General features: G+C 36.3%; 1 protein-coding gene and 3 pseudogenes across 1 annotated transcript; 2 read left to right on the top strand and 2 right to left on the bottom strand.

The window, feature by feature from the left end:
* The first annotated feature begins 36 nt into the window (after window positions 1–36).
* On the top strand, window positions 37–4,252 carry LOC120128123 (annotated as a pseudogene).
* A 987-nt stretch (window positions 4,253–5,239) lies between these two features.
* Window positions 5,240–11,085, bottom strand: LOC120128017 (zinc finger protein-like 1). Its single transcript, XM_039145798.1, has 9 exons — window positions 10,932–11,085; window positions 9,977–10,057; window positions 9,407–9,527; window positions 9,164–9,258; window positions 8,516–8,587; window positions 6,563–6,802; window positions 6,307–6,415; window positions 5,964–6,141; window positions 5,240–5,516 (listed from the first exon to the last, which is right to left on the bottom strand). The coding sequence occupies exons 1-9, from the start codon at window positions 10,953–10,955 to the stop codon at window positions 5,420–5,422; spliced, it is 1,017 nt and encodes a 338-aa protein (XP_039001729.1). The 5' UTR covers window positions 10,956–11,085; the 3' UTR covers window positions 5,240–5,419.
* Window positions 11,086–12,941: 1,856 nt separating this feature from the next.
* On the bottom strand, window positions 12,942–14,303 carry LOC120128011 (annotated as a pseudogene).
* Window positions 14,304–15,135: 832 nt separating this feature from the next.
* LOC120128122 lies at window positions 15,136–16,221 on the top strand (annotated as a pseudogene).
* The last annotated feature ends 3,437 nt before the right edge of the window (window positions 16,222–19,658 follow it).

The following is a 19,658-nucleotide window of genomic DNA, read 5'->3' as shown; positions in this document are numbered from 1 at the left end:
ATCCCAATCCATATGAATAATAAAAAAAAAACCGAGATGGAGCTACGGAGATTCCATCATTGTCTTCAAGGTTTTATGTTATCGTTTTTGATAGGGGATTGCCACGCGAGATTCGTAGTGGAAAAGAACAGCTTGACGGTGACTTCGCCGGGGAAGATTAAAGGAACCCGAGATAGTGCGATTGGAAACTTTGGGGTACCTCAGTATGGTGGAAGCATGGCTGGTGCCGTGGTTTACCCTGAGGAAAACAAAAAGGCTTGTAAGAGCTTCGATGAGTTCGGGATTTCATTCAAATCCAAACTCGGTTCTCTTCCCCCACACGTACCAAGTCTGCATTTAGTACCTTTATTTTTCTTGTTATTTTCCAGATTGCTTCTTTGCTTTAAAGGCTTGGAATGTACAGAATGCTGGTGCTTCTGCAGTGCTGGTTGCCGATGATATCGAAGAACCATTAATAACGATGGACACACCAGAAGAGTATCGTTCATCTGCGAAATACATCGAAAATATAACAATTCCATCTGCCCTTATCGAGAAAACTTTCGTGATACTCTGAAAAAAGCAATCAGTGGTGGGGATATGGTCAATGTTAATCTCGATTGGCCAGAGGCTGTACCGCACCCTGATGACCGTGTTGAGTATGAATTATGGATCAATAGCAATGATGAATGTGGAGTTAAATGTGATATACTGATGGGATTTGTGAAGGATTTCAAGGGTGCGGCTATGGTACTCGAAAAAGCCGACTATACTCAATTCACGCCCCATTATATAACTTGGTATTGCCCTCAAGCGTTTTCCCTGAGCCGACAGTGCAAATCCCAATGCATCAACCATGGAAGATATTGCGCACCAGATCCTGAACAAGATTTTAGTTCGGGTTATGACGGAAAAGATGTTGTTATGGAGAACTCAAGGCAGCTTTGTGTTTTCAGAGTGGGAAACGAGTCCAATAGGCCTTGGGTGTGGTGGGACTATGTAACAGACTTTCAAATACGATGCCCCATGAAGGAGAAAAAATATAACAAGGACTGTGCAGATGGCGTTATCAAATCTCTTGGTAAACAGTTTATTAAAAGAAACCCTTATTTTATTTAAAATTGCCCCTGATAGCACTGTCAAGAATCAAAATATTGCCAGAAACTAGTTACGACTGATCTTTTGTCATCCATTCCGGGCTTGATGGTAAAATGATTGAAACGTGTATGGGAGATCCCGATGCTGATAGAGATAATTCTGAAAGAAGAACAAGATGCACAAGTAACACTCTCTCATGCTTAGACATTTATGTTTTACTACACCGTTGCCCTGGATTTGTTGTCATATTTGACATTTTGAAGCTGTTAATCATGGAAAAGCTTTTTAATAGAAACATTTTCATAGGGATCTAGAGGTGATGTTACGATATTGCCTACACTTGTTGTCAACGATCACCAGTATCGAGCTTCGTATTCATTCTTGTATTCCTAGACAAAATTTTAGGTGTTTTCATTTCCTGACATTTTTGCACACAGGAAAGCTGGCCAAAAGTGCTGTTTTGAAGGCCATCTGTGCTGGCTTTGAGGAGACTACTGAACCAGCCATTTGTTTAACTGGTGGTGAGATTTTCGTTGTTATATTTTCTTATGAAGTATTCTAGTCTGGTTCCACTTTGGATGTGCAGTGTGGTCCTGAGATTCCAAGAGAGAATTGAGTGAATTTGTGTTGTCAGATGTCCACTTCTGCCAAAGATACTGAGGATCTATGCTGCTTTGCTCTTTATATTTCTTGAATAATGAATACCCATGTATGACAGATTTTCCGATATGATTATGGTTATATGACCGTCCTTTGGCGCTCTAAATACATAGAAATAACTTCAAAGCATTGTACATATCTGTGTCGGACATATGCCCATATCCAACACTCACACTTGAGTCTGAGTAACATAGCCAAGGGTTAGGCTCTTAGAAGTCAGTGTAGTAGTTCAACTTACTGTCTGGTTGTTATTTGAAACACGAGTGACAGCGGTTACTTCTGTTGCAGATTTGGAAACAAACGAATGCTTGGAAAACAATGGTGGCTGTTGGCAAGATAAAGCAGCGAAACTCACAGCCTGCAGGGTAGGAATTAAAAACATTTTTGATAAAGTTTCTCTACATGCTTATGATACCATGAACTTATATAACTATATTGATTTGCTTCTTAGGATACGTTTCGAGGAAGAGTATGCGAATGTCCTTCGGTTAATGATGTGCAATTCAAAGGAGATGGTTACAGTCACTGTGAACGTGAGAAATGGGATTTTATTATTGATCATTGTATTTGCATGGATAAAGTTTTTACTTCAAAGTTAATGTTTAGAGTGTTAGGTTATGGAGTTAATGTCCGTATGAGATCCATGCCTTATGATACGGGCATAATAGGATGCAATGGCATTATGGGATTCTTGTAGCCTGTGTTCTTATTCAACATTTTTCTTGAAGTACCTATTATATCTGACACCCATGTCTGACACATATTTGGACATGGGTATGGGGATATGGCTGTGGACTCTCCAAATATATAGAAAACAAAAATTAAGCATAACCCATGCCAGACACATCCGTGTTTGATATTTACAGTCGAGTCTGAGTAACATAGCACACAGCCTATTCCACATTGTGAGAAAAGCTTGATTTATTTCATAACGACTTGCGTCTCGGTTTGAAGCCCCACGTTGACTATTATGTGTTTCATATCCTTTATAAAGAGCATTAAAACTATCTTCTTGAGCAAGGACTTGGTACCCGTATACGATATGTATCCAAACATGGATATGGAGATATGATCATAAAAGTACTCTCTAAATACATGACAATTTGTGGAGGGAAAATTGAGCATTGCCTTGTTCGACACTCACAATTGAGTCCGAGTAACATAGATTTGTTTTTTACTTGTATTCATTTTCTTCTTGCCATTCAGCTGATAGGCCTGGAAGGTGCAAGATTAATAACGGAGATTGTTGGCATGAGTCACGGCATGGAATTTCATACTCTGCTTGTTTGGTTAGTAGCCGCATTGATTATTTACGAGCTCCTTCCGATTTTTTGGTTATTCTTCCTTGTGAAAATAAGTTTATGTTCTGATCAATGCTCTGAACAGGATAGAGGAGATGTTAAATGCAAGTGTCCTCCGGGGTTTAAAGGTAACGGTGTCAATAGTTGTCAAGGTGAGCCTTGGCCCCTCCCAGTTTTTGCTTTATATACTTTTTTAAGTCCCTATCAACCTTTTAATTAGGCAAATTAAGCTTTGTTTTCTCTCTTTTGGATTTAAATACTTTTTAGGTCCCTGCCTATTTCAAAATTGAACAAATTAGGCCTTGACCCCCTGATTTTAGATTTGAAATGGACGGCTTATAAAATTAAGATTTCAAAAACTTTTTGATATTATAGGTTCATCATTTTCCCATCTTCTTCAATCTCCCTTTTTACTTTGTGCTAAGCTCTGCAAGTTTATTACATGCCTCCACTCTGACACTTTCACCCGAGTCTGAGTTATATGAGAAGCTATATCAATTTTATATTTCTGCCTTGTTCATCATACAGATATCGATGAATGCAAGGAAAAGCAAGCCTGCCAGTGTCCTGAATGTAGCTGCAAATATACCTGGGGAAGTTACGAATGCACTTGCAGTGGAGATCTTCTGTATATCAGGGATCATGATACCTGCATAAGTGAGTTGGCAGATATGGGATTTGCAAATTGAACCTATTTTCTTTGGAATATATGACTTATCATTAGTTTCTTGATGTCGATTCCTTGTTCTATCTCAGGTAAGAGCCGTGCTGAAGTAAGATCAGCATGGGCTGCTCTGTGGGTCATTTTGATCAGCTTGGCAATGGCTGGTGGCGGCGCTTATCTTGTGTATAAATATAGATTAAGGGTAAGTTAATGCATTACATTATAAAACAAGTCTATAATATGAAGTCTGGACTGCATATTGGTTGGGTAAGAAAGTGATTTTTCTAACCGAATCCTTTACGAGGAGGCTTGGTTTCGACCGCAGTGCCTGGAATTGAGGGTTTTGATTGGCAAGACACACTATATGGGATTTTCTTCTGTATCTATATGAATTCGATATATGGATTTCATTTGCCTAATGTTTACTTGTATTGTTATTTATGCAGTCATACATGGATTCTGAAATCAGAGCTATAATGGCACAGTACATGCCTCTGGATAGTCAAGCGGAACAGTACCGAACCATGTAAGCAACGACAATCATGCATGAAGAAGGAAACTCCAACATTTTTCACGGAGTTGGGATCATTCAGGTTTTACATGGTCCTTGTTATGCTCTCATTCAATGAAATTTCGAGCATCGATGTTATTGATACGATAAAATGTATCATACAAACGAATTCCGGAATAGAAGTAGCTATTTGTTCATTATAAACACCATAATCTTGCTGGAAAAAAAAGGGTCGAGATCATGGTTAAATCATAATGATCCGACTATAGCATCCAAGAAAATGTTTCTCCTTTCTTTACAGATCCTAGTTATGTGTTTTAATTGTTTATTTAAATAATTATTAAAGATGCATAATGTTAGATTAAAATTGTTTATGAAAAAAATCAACAAATAATATATCAAAATAATATATTAAAGTGTTTATCGAAAGACAAATATTATAATCAATTCAACATATTGCAAATGGCAATAATATATATATATATATATATTGACTAAGAGGAGTAACTGAATATTGTTATACACGTATTTTGTGTATGTTTTTTCTTCTTCTTCTGTAACTAGATAGGGCATGATTGGAATCTAGACAAGAAAAATATCAATACCACTTCAGATACTGAAATAATCGACTTTAGTGTTTCTTTTAGTAAATTTATATATGCATAAATACAATATAAATGATTAAATATGTATGTTTTGGTACGACGCCAAGTTACAAATTTAAGAGAATATATCAGCTTTGTTTAACCACTGTATGTATGTACATACATTGCATGCATGCATTATTAAACATATATGGTTTTGGTATAACGTCAAGTTACAAATTGAAGAGAGGAAATACATACATGCATACATAAAAAATCTTGTGTTGACTTTCAAAAATAATTTGTAATTAAGTAAAAAGGAAAAGAAAAGAAATGTAAATGCATTCAGGTAGTCTTCACAAAGTAATTCATTTCAATTCCAATACAAAAGGTGGGGAAGCTCAAAAAATGGCCATTAAAAGCTATAGAGTATAACATTCAGTCTCAACTTCACTGAATTGATAATTTTCCTTTGTATTCACACCAAATAGAAAATAGTTTGAAAATCTGGGACTAATGGGGTAATACTAATAGATACCTCTTCGATTAATCTGCTGTTGAAGCAAAAAAGCAAGGGCAGAGCAGAGACGAAGGCAAGTACAGCAGCAATGACAGGAGAGCTTTAATTAGTTACTATTGGCTCCTCGTCGACAAGTCCCTCACCCAGAGACCTTTGCGCAATTCTGTAATATAGAATACCCATAGTCGCCATGCAGGCCCTGTGTAACATAATTCATACACAGTGTAATTAAAATACGTATATTCCAAGTGTTCATTATTTTCGAACACACGTGTTTTAAATCTAAAGTTGCTACAAAAAACATTGGCAGTCTATGATCCATCATTTGATACTCGAGACAAGATGAGCAAAACTGATATAAGTTAGCTGTCAGGTGAAAGAACCCACAAAACCCAAATCTCGGTACCAACCAAAAGACTATTTACAAGATTTTCAGAGATCTTTTCACCTATTATTTCGATCTCTCCCTCTTAGTCGGTATCTCATAAGCAAAGATGCACGCATACGCACAAAGAGAAATGCATAGTAATAAAGAAATGGGAAAATGCATGCACAAGAAAGGTACATCTGTGCATGGATTTTTAATATTAGTGGTTAGGATGGCATTGGCTCATGTATACAAAAGTAAAGAAAAGTGCATACTTACATGATTGCCATGACAAGAAGGATTTTCCTTGGATCCATCCGTGTTGACCTTTGACGCTTCGCCCGACCTTCAGAGCCATCATCTGCATCTTTACGTGGAGGTGCAGTCACCGGTAGAGTGGGTAAAGCACTTGACCAGAAGGGAATCAATGCTCTGAGAAACTTATGACGTAGTGGACCTACAACAATATATTATAAAAACGATAATACAAATTATGAATTTGAGGCCAGAGCATAAAATAAAATATGATGTCAGGTCACGGTCACAGCAGCAAGAGCAAAATGGAAATTCTAGTAAATTAGAGAGAAAAATGACATCATGAACAAAGGCTTTTCTAACGTACCTCTTCGATAGTACTTTTTACGGTTTCCATCTTCATCATCGGCATAATATGAGGTTTCTGCATTTTGTTTATCAACATGACCTGTACTCTTACGTGTTGTAGCCACAGGCTGGGTTACATAACAACATAGAACAACACACCCAAGATAAGAAAAAAAAATACCCAGGTACGAGAATTGACACACTCAAGCAGGTAAACCAAAATATGACTCGAACAACTTAGTTCACACCCAACAATTAACAAAAATAGAACTTACAGCAACAGGACTAGAGGTTTTCATGTAATTCTCAACTGAACTAGGACCATCTATCTCTGTTATTTCGGTAACCGTAAGTTTAGAAGGTCCTCCAACAGCTGAGTATCCTTCATCTTTTGACACAGCAGGTGATGAATTCCCACCATGTTCCCTTCCTCCGGTAGAGTTTATGTTTACCAGTGGATCTGAAGCAAATGCAGGTGGAGGATGATTTCCAAACAAATTCTTCTCCATGCCAGACTGCACATTAGCAACTTACGTTGTATAAAATTTATTTACGCAGATATGAAAAATGATAGAACTAAATTTATATTCATTTCAACCTAAAATGAAAACTCCAATATGAACCTGCAACAGTTCATGTTAAATCTCCAATCAATCCAAATCATATTTTCCGTAGGAGTACTTATTAAGGATAATATTTAGATGTTAATTTCAGAGGTAATCAATGACCTTTGGAATTTAGAAGTATCAAATGATTCAGTGGCCACCCAACAAGCTGGGATCTTCAACATTCTAATGGCTGAAATTTGAGTTTTATAAGCTTGAAATAACTTTGGGATGAGTTGAAATCAAATTCTTCTATGTGGACTTTCATTCCCGGGGCTATCATTTGGACCATTTGGAAGGCCAGAAAATTTATTGTCTTTGAAGGGGGAAAGCTTGATCAGTTAGAGTTATTTTTCTTATCACGAGTTAGGCTGGCTTCTTGGTTTCTAGCTAAGCACAAGGACGTTTCTATTCATAAGGATTCCTTGATTATGGATCCTTCATTAACAGATTCCTACTCGCCCTACAGCTCTATGAAGTCTTCCTCATTCCCTTGGGGACCTCCCCCTTCTGGTTTTTTTAAATTGAATGTGGACGCAACCGTTAGTAGTGACTGGAAGAAATCGGGTATAGGAGGTATTTGGAGGGATCATTCAGGTTCAGTCCCAGGTTCTTTTCAAGAGTCAGCTGGTCCGGGACCTCCGACTATGATCGAACTTCAAGCTATTCAGAGGGGTATTTCATTATATGCTTCTGCTCAAGGGAGGGTCAAAGATAGGCTGATTGTTGAGAGTGATAGCAGGGTTGCAGTAGACTGGATCAACAATGTCAATTCATGCCCAGTTGTTTATGCTTTCGTTGTTAGTAATATAGTTGACAATCTTAGATCTTTGGGGGGGTTATAAATTGGGTTGCTAGGTCAGCTATGGACGCCGATGCTTTAGCAAAGGCTGGAATAGGCTAATGTTTATGTTGTTTGCTGTTTCAGTTTAGCATTTGATTCCTGTTCGGGTGGGATTTATAGACTGTTGTAAGGGTTATTTCGAAGAGACTTATCGAGGTTGTAATCTTATTTTCTTTTATGAAAATCTAAGGCGCTCTTTTCCTCCTTCCAATGATTAATGAGCTTCTTTTCAAGATCCATTAATCAAGAAGGAGGTTTTTAATGAGGCCTTCTAATCTTATCAAAAAAGAAATAACTTTGGTATGAGATTCAAGCAACTATTTCATAGTTCAATGCTTTTAATGGACAAGGAAAGAAAAGGTTTGGCTATAGACTTCTATAGCCTAAATTTTACATTAGTTTTCAATGGGAGCAGCTGATTGTGCTGATCAATACATTTGACAGGAAAATTTTCTTATGGCATCAATTTTGGAAACCTCTAAAAGGGTAACAGTTAAATCCCTGAACTTTTGGGTCAACCTCACTGAAGGCCAAAATAAAGCTTGACCAGAACGTGCTGAAAAGCATAACAACTTTATTACAATTTACAAGTAGCAAGCGGCAAGGGTACGACTAGGAAGCACAAAAGGGCAATATGATAAAGAAGCCAAGGATGTACTTAAGGAAATGCAGAAGAAAATGATGATAACAAAAATATCAAAAGAAAAGATATCTAGAGTTAGTTATACATTTCAGAAGGAGCAGTTTTTTTAAACAGAAGAAATCAAGTGTGAACTCACCTGCACAATAGCCTCCTTCAGCAGTGAATGAAGACAGGATGCTGAATCTTTAACATTCTTGGGAGGCCATATCTGGCCAGGAAACCATTGAAATAAATGAGACAAGCCAAAGAACAAATACTGACAGAAGTAAGTTATAACCAAGACCATCTAAATAATAGCTAGCATATCAGCATATCAATAGGCAAACAAATCGAGGAATGCCACAAGAAAATTCTATGGTCTCGAGTCCTTATTCCTTAAGTAAAAGATAATCAGAATTCTTTTCACATATGAGATAATCTCATTTACATTTTGTTCCATTATTAATATCAACCTCTGCTTCCATTATGCCATGGAAAATTTTCAAATAAATATAGAAAAAATATCAGAAAAAAGCTAATCAGCAAGGTGTTACTCCACCGACTACTCATAAAACCAGTTCCAAAAGCAGAAGCAAGCAGCAACACAATAATTTTTTATCACTGTTAACCATCAGTTATCCATCAATGTTTTCAAGCATAAACACATTTAGCATATTGATGCACTTGAAAGGTTCAAGAATAGTGTCATCATTAATTTTGCGAACTCATATTTATCAGTTGGAACAATACTAAACATAAGCATGTTGCTAGGATACAACTGATTCAAGGTGATTAGAAAACTTACAGATGTAGAACACGAAGGACAAGTATAGCCAGCGGGTGCAGTGTGCAGAGGAAAGCTTTTGATATGTGAAATAAAGCAATTTGTGTGTATGACATCTAGAGAAGCAAAAAATATATTCTTATAAAAAAAGAAGCAAAAATATACAATAAGATCAAACAGCGCAAGTCAAACTCGCTTTCTGCAACCCCCCCTCCCCCAAAAAAAAACACTAGAGGCGGTATCCACATCATCATAAACACATACCTAAGCAACCCAACCGAGTAGTTTCAGAGCCAGCCCCCTCCTCAAGTACAGCTTGGCATTTGCAACACTTGGGAGGCCAGTTATATTCTCCATCTATTACCCATTCTGAGTAAGTACGAATCTAGAGCAACGTGGAAAGAAAAATACATTGTAAGCTACAACGCAGCATTCTATACAATACTCAATTTGAAATTGTCTTATAACATTGTTAAATATACAGAGCAGAAATGGGCATATTCACATTACACAACTTTTTTCGTGATACTGCATATAACTTAGAAAATTGCTAGTAGAGATTACCATAAAGTAAATATAATTTTATTAACAAATCAAACATATCCCAAGACGTATAGTTGCAGAAATGTTGTACATCAACCAAAGATCAGTTAATGACCCAAAATTTGTTTTCACAAGAGGAGTTCAACTTTGCAAAAAAGCCCCCAATAAAAAACAGCCACCCCTACTTTTCCAGGTATAAATAGGATTATTATCATTTTCATTCCCTTGTTTTCTCATAGTCGCCGAAGCACAACCAATTTGGTGCAAAATGAACAAAATGTTATCACTTACCACACATATTTGGTGTTCAGGAAAACAGATGCATTCTCCACAAACAGGGACCTTGTGCACGAAACAATATAATTTTGTCGCCTGAAACACCGAAAGGACAAATAAATATTTACATAATGAGATATTCGCAAACCTAGATCTCAACCAAATAACATCAGCTCTAAATTTTATCCTATGCAACACAAGTTACTAAATTCATAACATAACAAGCTACAAAGATCAACAATGTCCCCCTCTGTTCGATTCATTCATTAAAGTAATCAAATTCACCATTTCCAATTAATAAACTCCAAAATTCAGACAAGAAAGATCTTAAAGCCCTAAATTCTATAGATGATAAACAAAGATATCTCAAATCTTGATTTCAACCAAACATCAGCTCTAAAATTTATCCTAGACCCATACACTCTGGTAACTTAATACCAACAAGCTACATTTCGCGTAAACCCTCTGAATATCAAGGTCAACATCCCTCTATGTTCGATTTGAAGAGTCCTAAATCCTTTAAGACGATGAACAAAAATTTCGGTAGATCTAAAACCTCCAGCGATGTAATATAATATCCAACACATAATTCTCAAAAAAATAAAGTAAATTCATAACGTAACGAAACAAGCGACACTCCACTTGAACCTATAAACATAAAGGTTAGTATCCCTCTCTGTTCGATTCATTCATTTCAAATTCTCATTTCCAATTAATAAGCCATACAATTAAGACAACGAAGATCTGAAGCAAAACGCTAAATTCTTTAAGACGATATAAAAATATTCTGATAGATCTAAAACCTCCAGCGATGAATTATTAATTCCAGCACATATTTCTCAAGAAAAAGAAATTATAATAACAATAGTAAAAATCACCAGCAAGAAATATAAATCTATAATGATAATAGTAGCAAAGAGTTTTTTCAAGTAATCAAAGATTTGATACAGATAGATTAAAGAAATAATACCTTGCGGCATTTGCAGACCACCATTGCATAGAGAAGCTATCAAGCTCGGGATTGAATCACTTGATAAATTCGATTTCGTAACAGATTTTAGAAATGAATTAAAGTGGAGATTAGCAAGGGTTTAAGGTAAAGCATAAGAATAAGGTAAAGAAGAAAAAAGAAACCAGAGAAGGAAAGATCTGAATTGAAATGAATATGTCAAATTTAAATTTGTACACCGAAACTAAATATATGGAAGCTTTGGTTAGCTTATAAAAATCTTTTGGGAGTAAGAACTTTTACTCCGAATCACCGTTTTTACATTTTTCTGTTATAAATATTTTTTAGGTCGAATTATATTATTAGTCCGTATATTATGTAAAAATTATTTATTTAATCCTTATATTTTAATTTAGTTAATTTAATATTATAATTTTCAGATTTTAAAATTTTAATTTTACATAGAATAGTTAAATTTAGCTTAGCAATTGTAAGGATTCAAAATCATTAAATAATATTTGAATATAACATATATGTGAAAGTCAAACTTAACCATGAAATATTAAATGAAGATCAAAATATACCACCGAATTTAGTTTTATAGTTAAAATTCGAGGTGAGTAGTCAAATATGACAGTTTTTCTTGTGATGTTCCCATTTCTATTCTTCCGACTCTTCAATTTTTTTTAGGTATTTGTGTTTGATATTTGTCTTCGAAGTTGATACTCATATCCAAGTCTAATATAAAGGTTCAATTGAATTAGACATCTATATTCCATATGATGATTTGACTCATTCGAAATATTTTCAATAGGCTAGGGAGAGTTGGTTGTAAATCATTTCCTCCACCTGCAATAGGAAAATGATACATAGTCACGTTTTCCGTCCTTCTCCGACCTTTTATCTTCGGTTTTAGACTTAAAGGCTTCATTATAATTGTTTCCTATGTTACTCAAACTCGAATATATATAATTTTAAATCTGATGTCTTATTTTCAGGATGAGTGAGAAGAATGCTGAAAAAATTAGTATATGTTTGTAAGAGCACAAAGAGATGCTTATGCTTAGCAAACCACTCGAGTTTGACTTGAAAAGTACAAAGAAAAACAGAAAATATTGATGCTTTCCCGGCAATCGGAAGAAGAATAGTACTGGCCTTTAATGCTTCGGGTGCTCCTTGCGGTGAACCAGACATGTCACTTTCGAGGACGGCCCATGCTTCTAAGTAAGGCATATATACATTCACCGATTATAACAAATTTTTAGTCTACCGGATTTCATCTTTTCTAACAAGCATGTAGTAAGAATTGCAGGCAGGGCAACGATCAGAATCAAGGAAGAGACGTATTTGAACCAATTTTCCGTAGTTATTAGAACTCCGACGTGAGTATAAGTATACATGCACTACTGATTCAATACCTTCAAAACATTTAAGTTTTTGAATCTTACTTGTCCCTCAAGGATGGAAAACAGTTTCAATATTTGCCTTAGCAATGCCAACTTGATTGATAACCCAATTCCGTGGTTCCGATGTTCTAACCGATGCATTCCGACAATATTTCTGGCACAAAAGAGAGTTCGACAAAAGAAAACTTTGAGCTGCCGCTTGCATCTAGGGGGTGTAAGGATATTACTTTTCCAAAATCTCAACATACCATGTCAAATATGTATTTGTATCGGAACTAAAACAGAGGCCGAGTACCATATGCTTTCATCATAAGTAATCACTAAGAAGGCCTACAAATTGAGGGGGGGGGGGAAACGAACACCTATGCTTTCCGTTTCTGCACCTGAACCTGGCATCTGCCTTTGAATCTCAACATATGTGCATCGACATTCCGATCCTCCCTGTGAATCTATCACCATTCCTTGCCATCTCTTGATTTTCTTTTTCTAATTTAAACTCATTTTTTATTCTAATTTATCAGTTTTTAACATCGTATTTTTAATATTGTTGTATTCAAATGTAAAATTCGAATACTTTTAAAATATATTTTATACAATATGATTTTTTATATAATCGAGAAAAAGATAAGAATTCAAACCTTGCATAATGAGATATCAATGTCATGTAACCATTTAAACAACGGAATCATTGAGAAAAGACAAAGTATTCTTAGCTCAACAACCACTTTAAGGTTCATACTAAATTAATCAAAACATAATACGTCATCTTAAGGTACCTTCAAACAAGAAAACCGATGGTTCATACTTCAACACAGTCCTTCCTACTTCACACCAGATAAACTCTTCAGCGGTACTGCAATATGAAAACAAGAAACAACCAAAAGGTCGATAAATTACTGGTCTGAAAAACCATAAAGATTAAGATAGTATCAACCATCAGAGCATGTTTTCAAGGGCCTTGCAGCTTAACTTCAGACAACAAAAGCAAATTACACTCTTTTGGATAAGAGGCATTTGATTAGGCACACATCCGATGCAATTGAGGCTTGAGCACACAAATTCAAGTTTTCTTTAATTTCCTTCAGTTTTAGCTTCTTCATTAGATATTTAGATGTGCATTTACTATTATGGGGATAATACCAAGCTCTGTACTTTTAATTGTTTAAGTATCCACCAATAAACACGAGTGAAGAGACCGTAAGGAAATCATGCATCTTGGCTAACAAAACAAAATATATGTTTTTCATGTTTAGTGGAAAAGGTGGACCAGTTTTAGAGTTCATTATCATGGTTATATATTACATAGGGACATAATTTAAAGAAGGTGCATATTGTGCCTTATTCCATTCAAGCTAGCACTTCTTTTGCTGCCCGAACTAAGAGCTCTAATGCCTTGAATGCATTATGCTCTTTTGCCCTTAACAACATTGATCAAAAGAGTAAATTGGCAAGGGTATTAGTTTTACCTTGATGAATCCGATTTCCTTGGCATTGCTGCGGAAGCACTGTCTGCAACACATGAGCCCATATTTCCTAATAATGGCGTGGGGTTTCCACACACACGGCTATATAAAAAAAAAACAAAAAATATAAGTCGTTGTAACCTCAATTTTACAAGAAACATAGCAGAATACTTCTACATGCTACACTAAAATAATTCATAATAACCTCAACTCAATCAGATTCACTGTCGTTAAAACTCTTAGACGCAAAGAATAACATTCTAATTCGTTCTATGCAGGCACTAAAAAATTTCAACAAACTAAACTTTCATTGCATTCCTTCAACACATGTACATGCTAAAAGAATTAAAGATAAGAAGTAATAACCAGGCGCGAGATCCAGGGCCATAGGTTTTGGGGTGAGAGTTCCAGACGTTAGAGTGACCCATGGTCAATTAACTGCTCGTCGATCAAAGCTCTGAATGGCAAATGGAGGCTCAACAGCTAATTGAAAACCCTAGATTTGGCGGTGGAGTTCTGCTTATTAGGAAAGTCAGTATTTAAATGGTGGAGTCCAAGGTAGTTGAATTGTAAATGAGTCTGTTAAGGTCCAATTCTAAACTTACTCCCTATCTCTTTTATATTTTTAAAACTTGGTCCTTCAGTTTATTTGATATCTAAACTAATATTATATGTTTAATATTTTATGAATTAATTTAATAATACTCATCATTAACAATATTTATCCATGCTTGTTAAGCGTAGCATCATCATCCACTGTTATATTATAAATTAGGTTGTGAGAATTATATTTTATAACAAAAATTCCAGTCTCTCACGTTCTTAACAAGTTGCACCCTCGTAAATGTAAGAGAGTGTTTGAGCTTTATCCCAATTAGAGATATTTATTAAGAAAATTGATTATCAGTTGAGTAGTGTTTGACATGATTTAAAAATCATGTGATTCGTATTCCCTTCGGATAGATTTAATATTCAATAATCAATTTGATAGTTATCATAGTAAATGAACAAAACAGACGAGGAACCGATCACCAAACACTTTATAGACAAAGTAAAAATAGAAAGCGAGGTAAACTCAGATTCCATGGCCAAACAGAACGCCGGACGTACATCGATCTAGCTTGCGACGTCAATTTTCAGTTCGGCCCATTGGGTTTTTGGATTCTTATCGAAATCTCAAATGGGTATCGATTATCTTTTATTATAATTGCTTAAATCCTTCGTGTTTTGTTCGATTGCTTTCTCTGATAATTTGTCTTGGTAATTCTGATTCTCACCCAAAATTTTCCATTTTATTTGTTATCTTCAATTGTTTTTATTGGTTTTCAATTCGTAAGTTTAAGCATTAACCGATTAATCGAATTTTGCTTTTCTCCTTTTTGAGCTCAATTTTCGTTTGTGTTCTGTTAAATGTGTGATTTATGTTGATGGATTATGGTAATTTGTAGGTGGAAATAGGGTTTTGACTTCTGAGATTGGGATTTTAGGCTTTTATTGAGGATGTTGTTATTTGCCATCGGGGTTTTGATTGAAAGTTAAAGATTTTGATGCAATTAGTACCTTTTTTTTCCGTTCTTTTGTTGATTTTTTAGTGAAAATGGGGAAATTGGAGTTGAGGATAATGGTCAACCAAAATCATGCTAGCATCGATACCTTAGAGATAAGATCTCTTATTGTAAGGAAACTTGGGCATCAAAGAGCTGAGAAGTACTTTGATTGGCTAAGAAAGTTATTTAGTTTGAAGATTGAAAAGTCCGAATTCGATAAATCTTGTGTCAGATCATCGGAAGGGAAATTATACCCCTTCACAACCGGCTGATTCGATCCATTATCAAGAATGCTCGCGTCTCTAAAGTTCCGCCTTCAAAAACGATTCGGTAAGTAGGAAGTAACCTTCAAGTTGGAAATGGTTATCGGCGGAATTGTCTTCAGTCACTTTATGGGGATGCATTTCCTCCTTTCCCTCGCAAAGGTAGGTCCCCTGTCAATCGGGACCGACAGTTTCGAGACCGTTCTAGCCCTCTAGGGCCACTTGGGAAGACACAGAGTGTTGTATGTGAGGAGTCCATTTCCAAGGTGCAAGAGCAGAGTGCAACTGTATTGCTTTCGCTTGGTAGCAGACCTCCTCCTGATGTTGCATCCGTGGAAGATGGGGAAGAGGTCGAACACGTGGCTGGAAGCCCCGCTGTTCAGAGTACCAGTCCTGTTACAGCTCCTATTGGGATCTCCATAAATTTCGGTGGAGCTCGTAAAACACTTGCAAATGCTTTCTCGTATAATAGATACCACCCCGAGACATGTCAAACTAAAGGTAAGCTACCGGATACGAGATCATTACAAAGTCATCTGCAGAAGAAGTTAGAGACGGAAGGAATAAGTGTTTCACTTGATTGTGTTAACAGTTGCAGCAACAAGTTTTATCATATGTTGGAAAATCTTTAACCATAAGGATTAAACGAAGAAATTATTATATGTCATTTATACAAAATAATTTCAACTTTGTTGGTGATTTTCAATAATGATACTTAGTTCATATTAGTAGTATTTGTCAACTCTGTATTTCTAATCTTATTTTTTTCTCACAAGCATTTCATCGAACATCTATGCTTCACCTGAGATGACTTGTATCTAACATTACACCTTGAATCGTAGATGATCCCGATAGTCTATTGGTTGGGTCTTCTCTCAATGGTCTTTTATTCAAGTCAACACCTCTACATAATTCAAAGTTACGCTGAATTTGAGAAGAGAGAAGCGAAAAAAGAAATCGAGATCGAAAAAGAATTTAGAGTTTAGAATGAGGTTGAGGATTGTGTTACAAGTTTTAAAAATTGGGTGACCTAAATGCAAACGCCTGAAAAATTCAGTGATCATATTAAAAACGTACTAATGATAGTGTAACGACGTCAAATTGCCTGTTACGTCATAGACCATACTGTAAACGGACTAAATATTGGGGGACTGTATTACAAACAGACTAAATGTTAAGAGACTGTATTACAAATTTTAAAAGTTAAAAAATCTAAATGAAAGCTTTATAAAATGAGAAAATAACCTCAGTGACCAAAAATCTCATATAATATACGATTTTAACCAACTTTTTCCGGATTTGCCAAAATGACCAACAAAATCGCAATGCGATCGCTAATTCGCAACGCGATCTCCATTATCGCAAATTCGCGTTGCATTTTCGCAATGCGATAGTTGAAAATCGCGTTGCGATGGTCTACAGTATCGTTGCGATTTTCCCAATTCGCAATGCGAATAAGTAAATCGCAACGCGAATTGGGAAAATCGCAATGCGAATAAGTAAATCGCAACGCGAATTGGGAAAATCGCAATGCGATACTGACTATCGCAATGCGATAATAAAAAATCGAAACGAGATACTTACTTTCGCAACGCGATACTGACTTTCGCAACGCGATTTACATAGCGCCATTCGTATTAACGCGTATTTTTTTTTCAAATTCCAAACACGTATTTTTTCTTAATAAATCGGAAAATGAACCGTCCACAGTAATCGCAACTCATAACCTCAAACCCAAAAACACAACACTCAGTCCCATCTCCATCTCTCACTCTCTACGGCGAAATCCGTCCCCATCTCCGAAGATTTCCGTCCCCATCGCCGGCGAAATCCCTCACAACCATTCACAGTCAAAAATCCCTCACAATCATTCAGAAATGGAAAATCAACCTCCGAGGGTTAGTTTTTTTTATTTTTATTTTGAAAATTTTGCATTATTTTAGGTTTTTCATATTGAGATTGATGATAAGTTTACTGGTAATTTCAATAATAGATTAACCATTTCACTTAGATTTCTTATTAAATTCATTCGATTGCTGCCAATACTGCTAAACTGTTTAGCATGTGAAGTTAGTATTTGTCTTTGCTTTGTCTTTTGGTTGAAGTAATGCAGAAGAAGAATAGTTTCGAGAATGAAAATCGCAACGCGGAAATAACTATCGCAACGAGATAATCGCAACGTGAAACCAAAATCGCATTGCGATTTTCATTTCGCGTTGCGATTTTCATTTCGCGTTGCGATTTTTATTTCGCGTTGCGATTGTCTGGTCGCGATAGTCATTTCGCGTTGCGATTCTCTCGTTGCGATAGTCATTTCCGCGTTGAAATTCTCATTATCTCGTTGCGATTTTCATTTCAACCAAAAGACAAAACAGTGTTGCAAATTTTAGTTTCAAGAATAAACTACTATTTATGTTTATTGTTTTGTTTTTTGTATATCTTGACAGTGTAATTTTTGGTATATCTAACTTGGTATGTTTATTGTTTTTTTGTAGAAATTTTTTTCGGCTTCATTGACATTAAGGAATAAAGTTAGCCTAGCCACTACAATTGCTTCGAAGCTTTCACCTGCACAAAGAAAATTGTTTGAAGAAACCTGCTTCGGGCCATGCTGAGAGTACATCATCCGGGTGGAGATGCTAGTTTGACCCATTTGTGGCTTCAGACCATGACTAGCGATCTACCCGATAGTATACAACGTGGTGAGGAAGAGATATGGTTTCATTTTCCACCGGCGTATACTTGTTTTGGGCGGAAGGAGTTCTGCTTAATCACTGGTCTACGATTCGGACACGATGATGTAGGCCGGTACACTCGTCATATCACCCGCCCATCATGGTTATCCAGGGTTTTTCCTGATGAGTCAATAGAGAAGCCGAACTTACACGTCGACGACATGAAGAAATTGTTTAATAAGAAAGATGGTTTTACTCGGATGAATGAAGTCAATGTTGTCCGAGTATGCCTTCTACTACTTTTGTATGCCGGCTTTCTAGGCAGAGAGGCAACACAACCTATTCCTCAGGAGCTAATATTATTGGTAGAGGACCTAAATGCATGGAATCTGTTTCCGTGGGGTTCGTATATATGGAAAGCTACCTGGACTAAGTTGTCGTCTACCTTTGATGACCGCAAAAGTTTGCGGGGCGATGGGTCGAAATACACTTTGTCAGGCTTTGTTTGGGCCTTTAAGGTAAGAATTTCTATATAATGTTTTCAAAATTATAATTAATTATTTAACAATTACTAATGTTTGTTATTATATTGTTTGTAGATTTGGATATTCGAGGCTTTCCCCAGCATGCGGACATATGCATTAAAATCCTCAGATGATATTCCTAGGGCTATTTCCTGGAAGAGGAAACGTATGTTGGATTGGGAAGACTTAATACCATATGCTACAATAAATAATGTAAGTTAACACAAATACTATCATATATAAACAAGTTATTAATAGTAGACGTTTAACTTTGTTTTAGTTTTTATATTTTTAGGAGGCCAACACTCCATTAATGAGACTGACACCCACGGAGGCTGAGCTTGCCACTGATTGGTGGCAAGCTAGTCAGCGTTTTTTTTATGGCACGAATGATGAGCAGCCTCCACTTCCTCCACTTCGAGAGCCATCACCTCACCCAGAGCCATCACCTGATCGACCCGACTATACACCTCTACAACGAGAGCCATCACCTATCCCGTCACATCATCGAGTCTCTTCTCCACCATCACCTCATGATAGGCGACCGACAAAGATGCCACGACTTCTATCTCCCTGTTCTCCACCTCCACGGGATGAGTCAAGGGAGTTATGTGATGAGGTCAATGCCTTGCGTGAGGAGATCGGTACTCTACGCGATAACGATGGTGCATGGCGTGTGGAGGTGTCTACTTTACGTGGTGAGGTTGCCGCTCTACGTGAGATGGTAGTATCGTTGCAGAATGAGGTTCATACTCTACGCAACGAGGTAAGTTTAAGATTTTTCATATTTAACTTGATGATAAATTTACTCGTAATTTCACTTAAATTAACCATTTCACTTAGATTGCTTAGTAAATTTATTCGGTTGCT

This window comes from Hibiscus syriacus, unplaced genomic scaffold (assembly GCF_006381635.1).
Source record: "Hibiscus syriacus cultivar Baekdansim isolate YM2019G1 unplaced genomic scaffold, ASM638163v2 tig00110474_pilon, whole genome shotgun sequence".
NCBI classification, from domain to species: Eukaryota; Viridiplantae; Streptophyta; class Magnoliopsida; order Malvales; family Malvaceae; genus Hibiscus; species Hibiscus syriacus.
This window is presented reverse-complemented; position numbering and strand designations above follow the sequence as displayed.

What these genes read in the sequence shown, in the direction of transcription:
- LOC120128017 (XM_039145798.1), bottom strand. Translation starts at nt 10,955, where the DNA reads ATGGTGGTCTGCAAATGCCGCAAG. An exon ending in GTCCTTCGTGTTCTACATCT is followed by an intron (nt 8,588 to 9,163) that starts GTAAGTTTTCTA and finishes TTTCCTGGCCAG; the next exon opens with ATATGGCCTCCCAAGAATGT. An exon ending in AAACCTCTAGTCCTGTTGCT is followed by an intron (nt 6,416 to 6,562) that starts GTAAGTTCTATT and finishes TATGTAACCCAG; the next exon opens with CCTGTGGCTACAACACGTAA.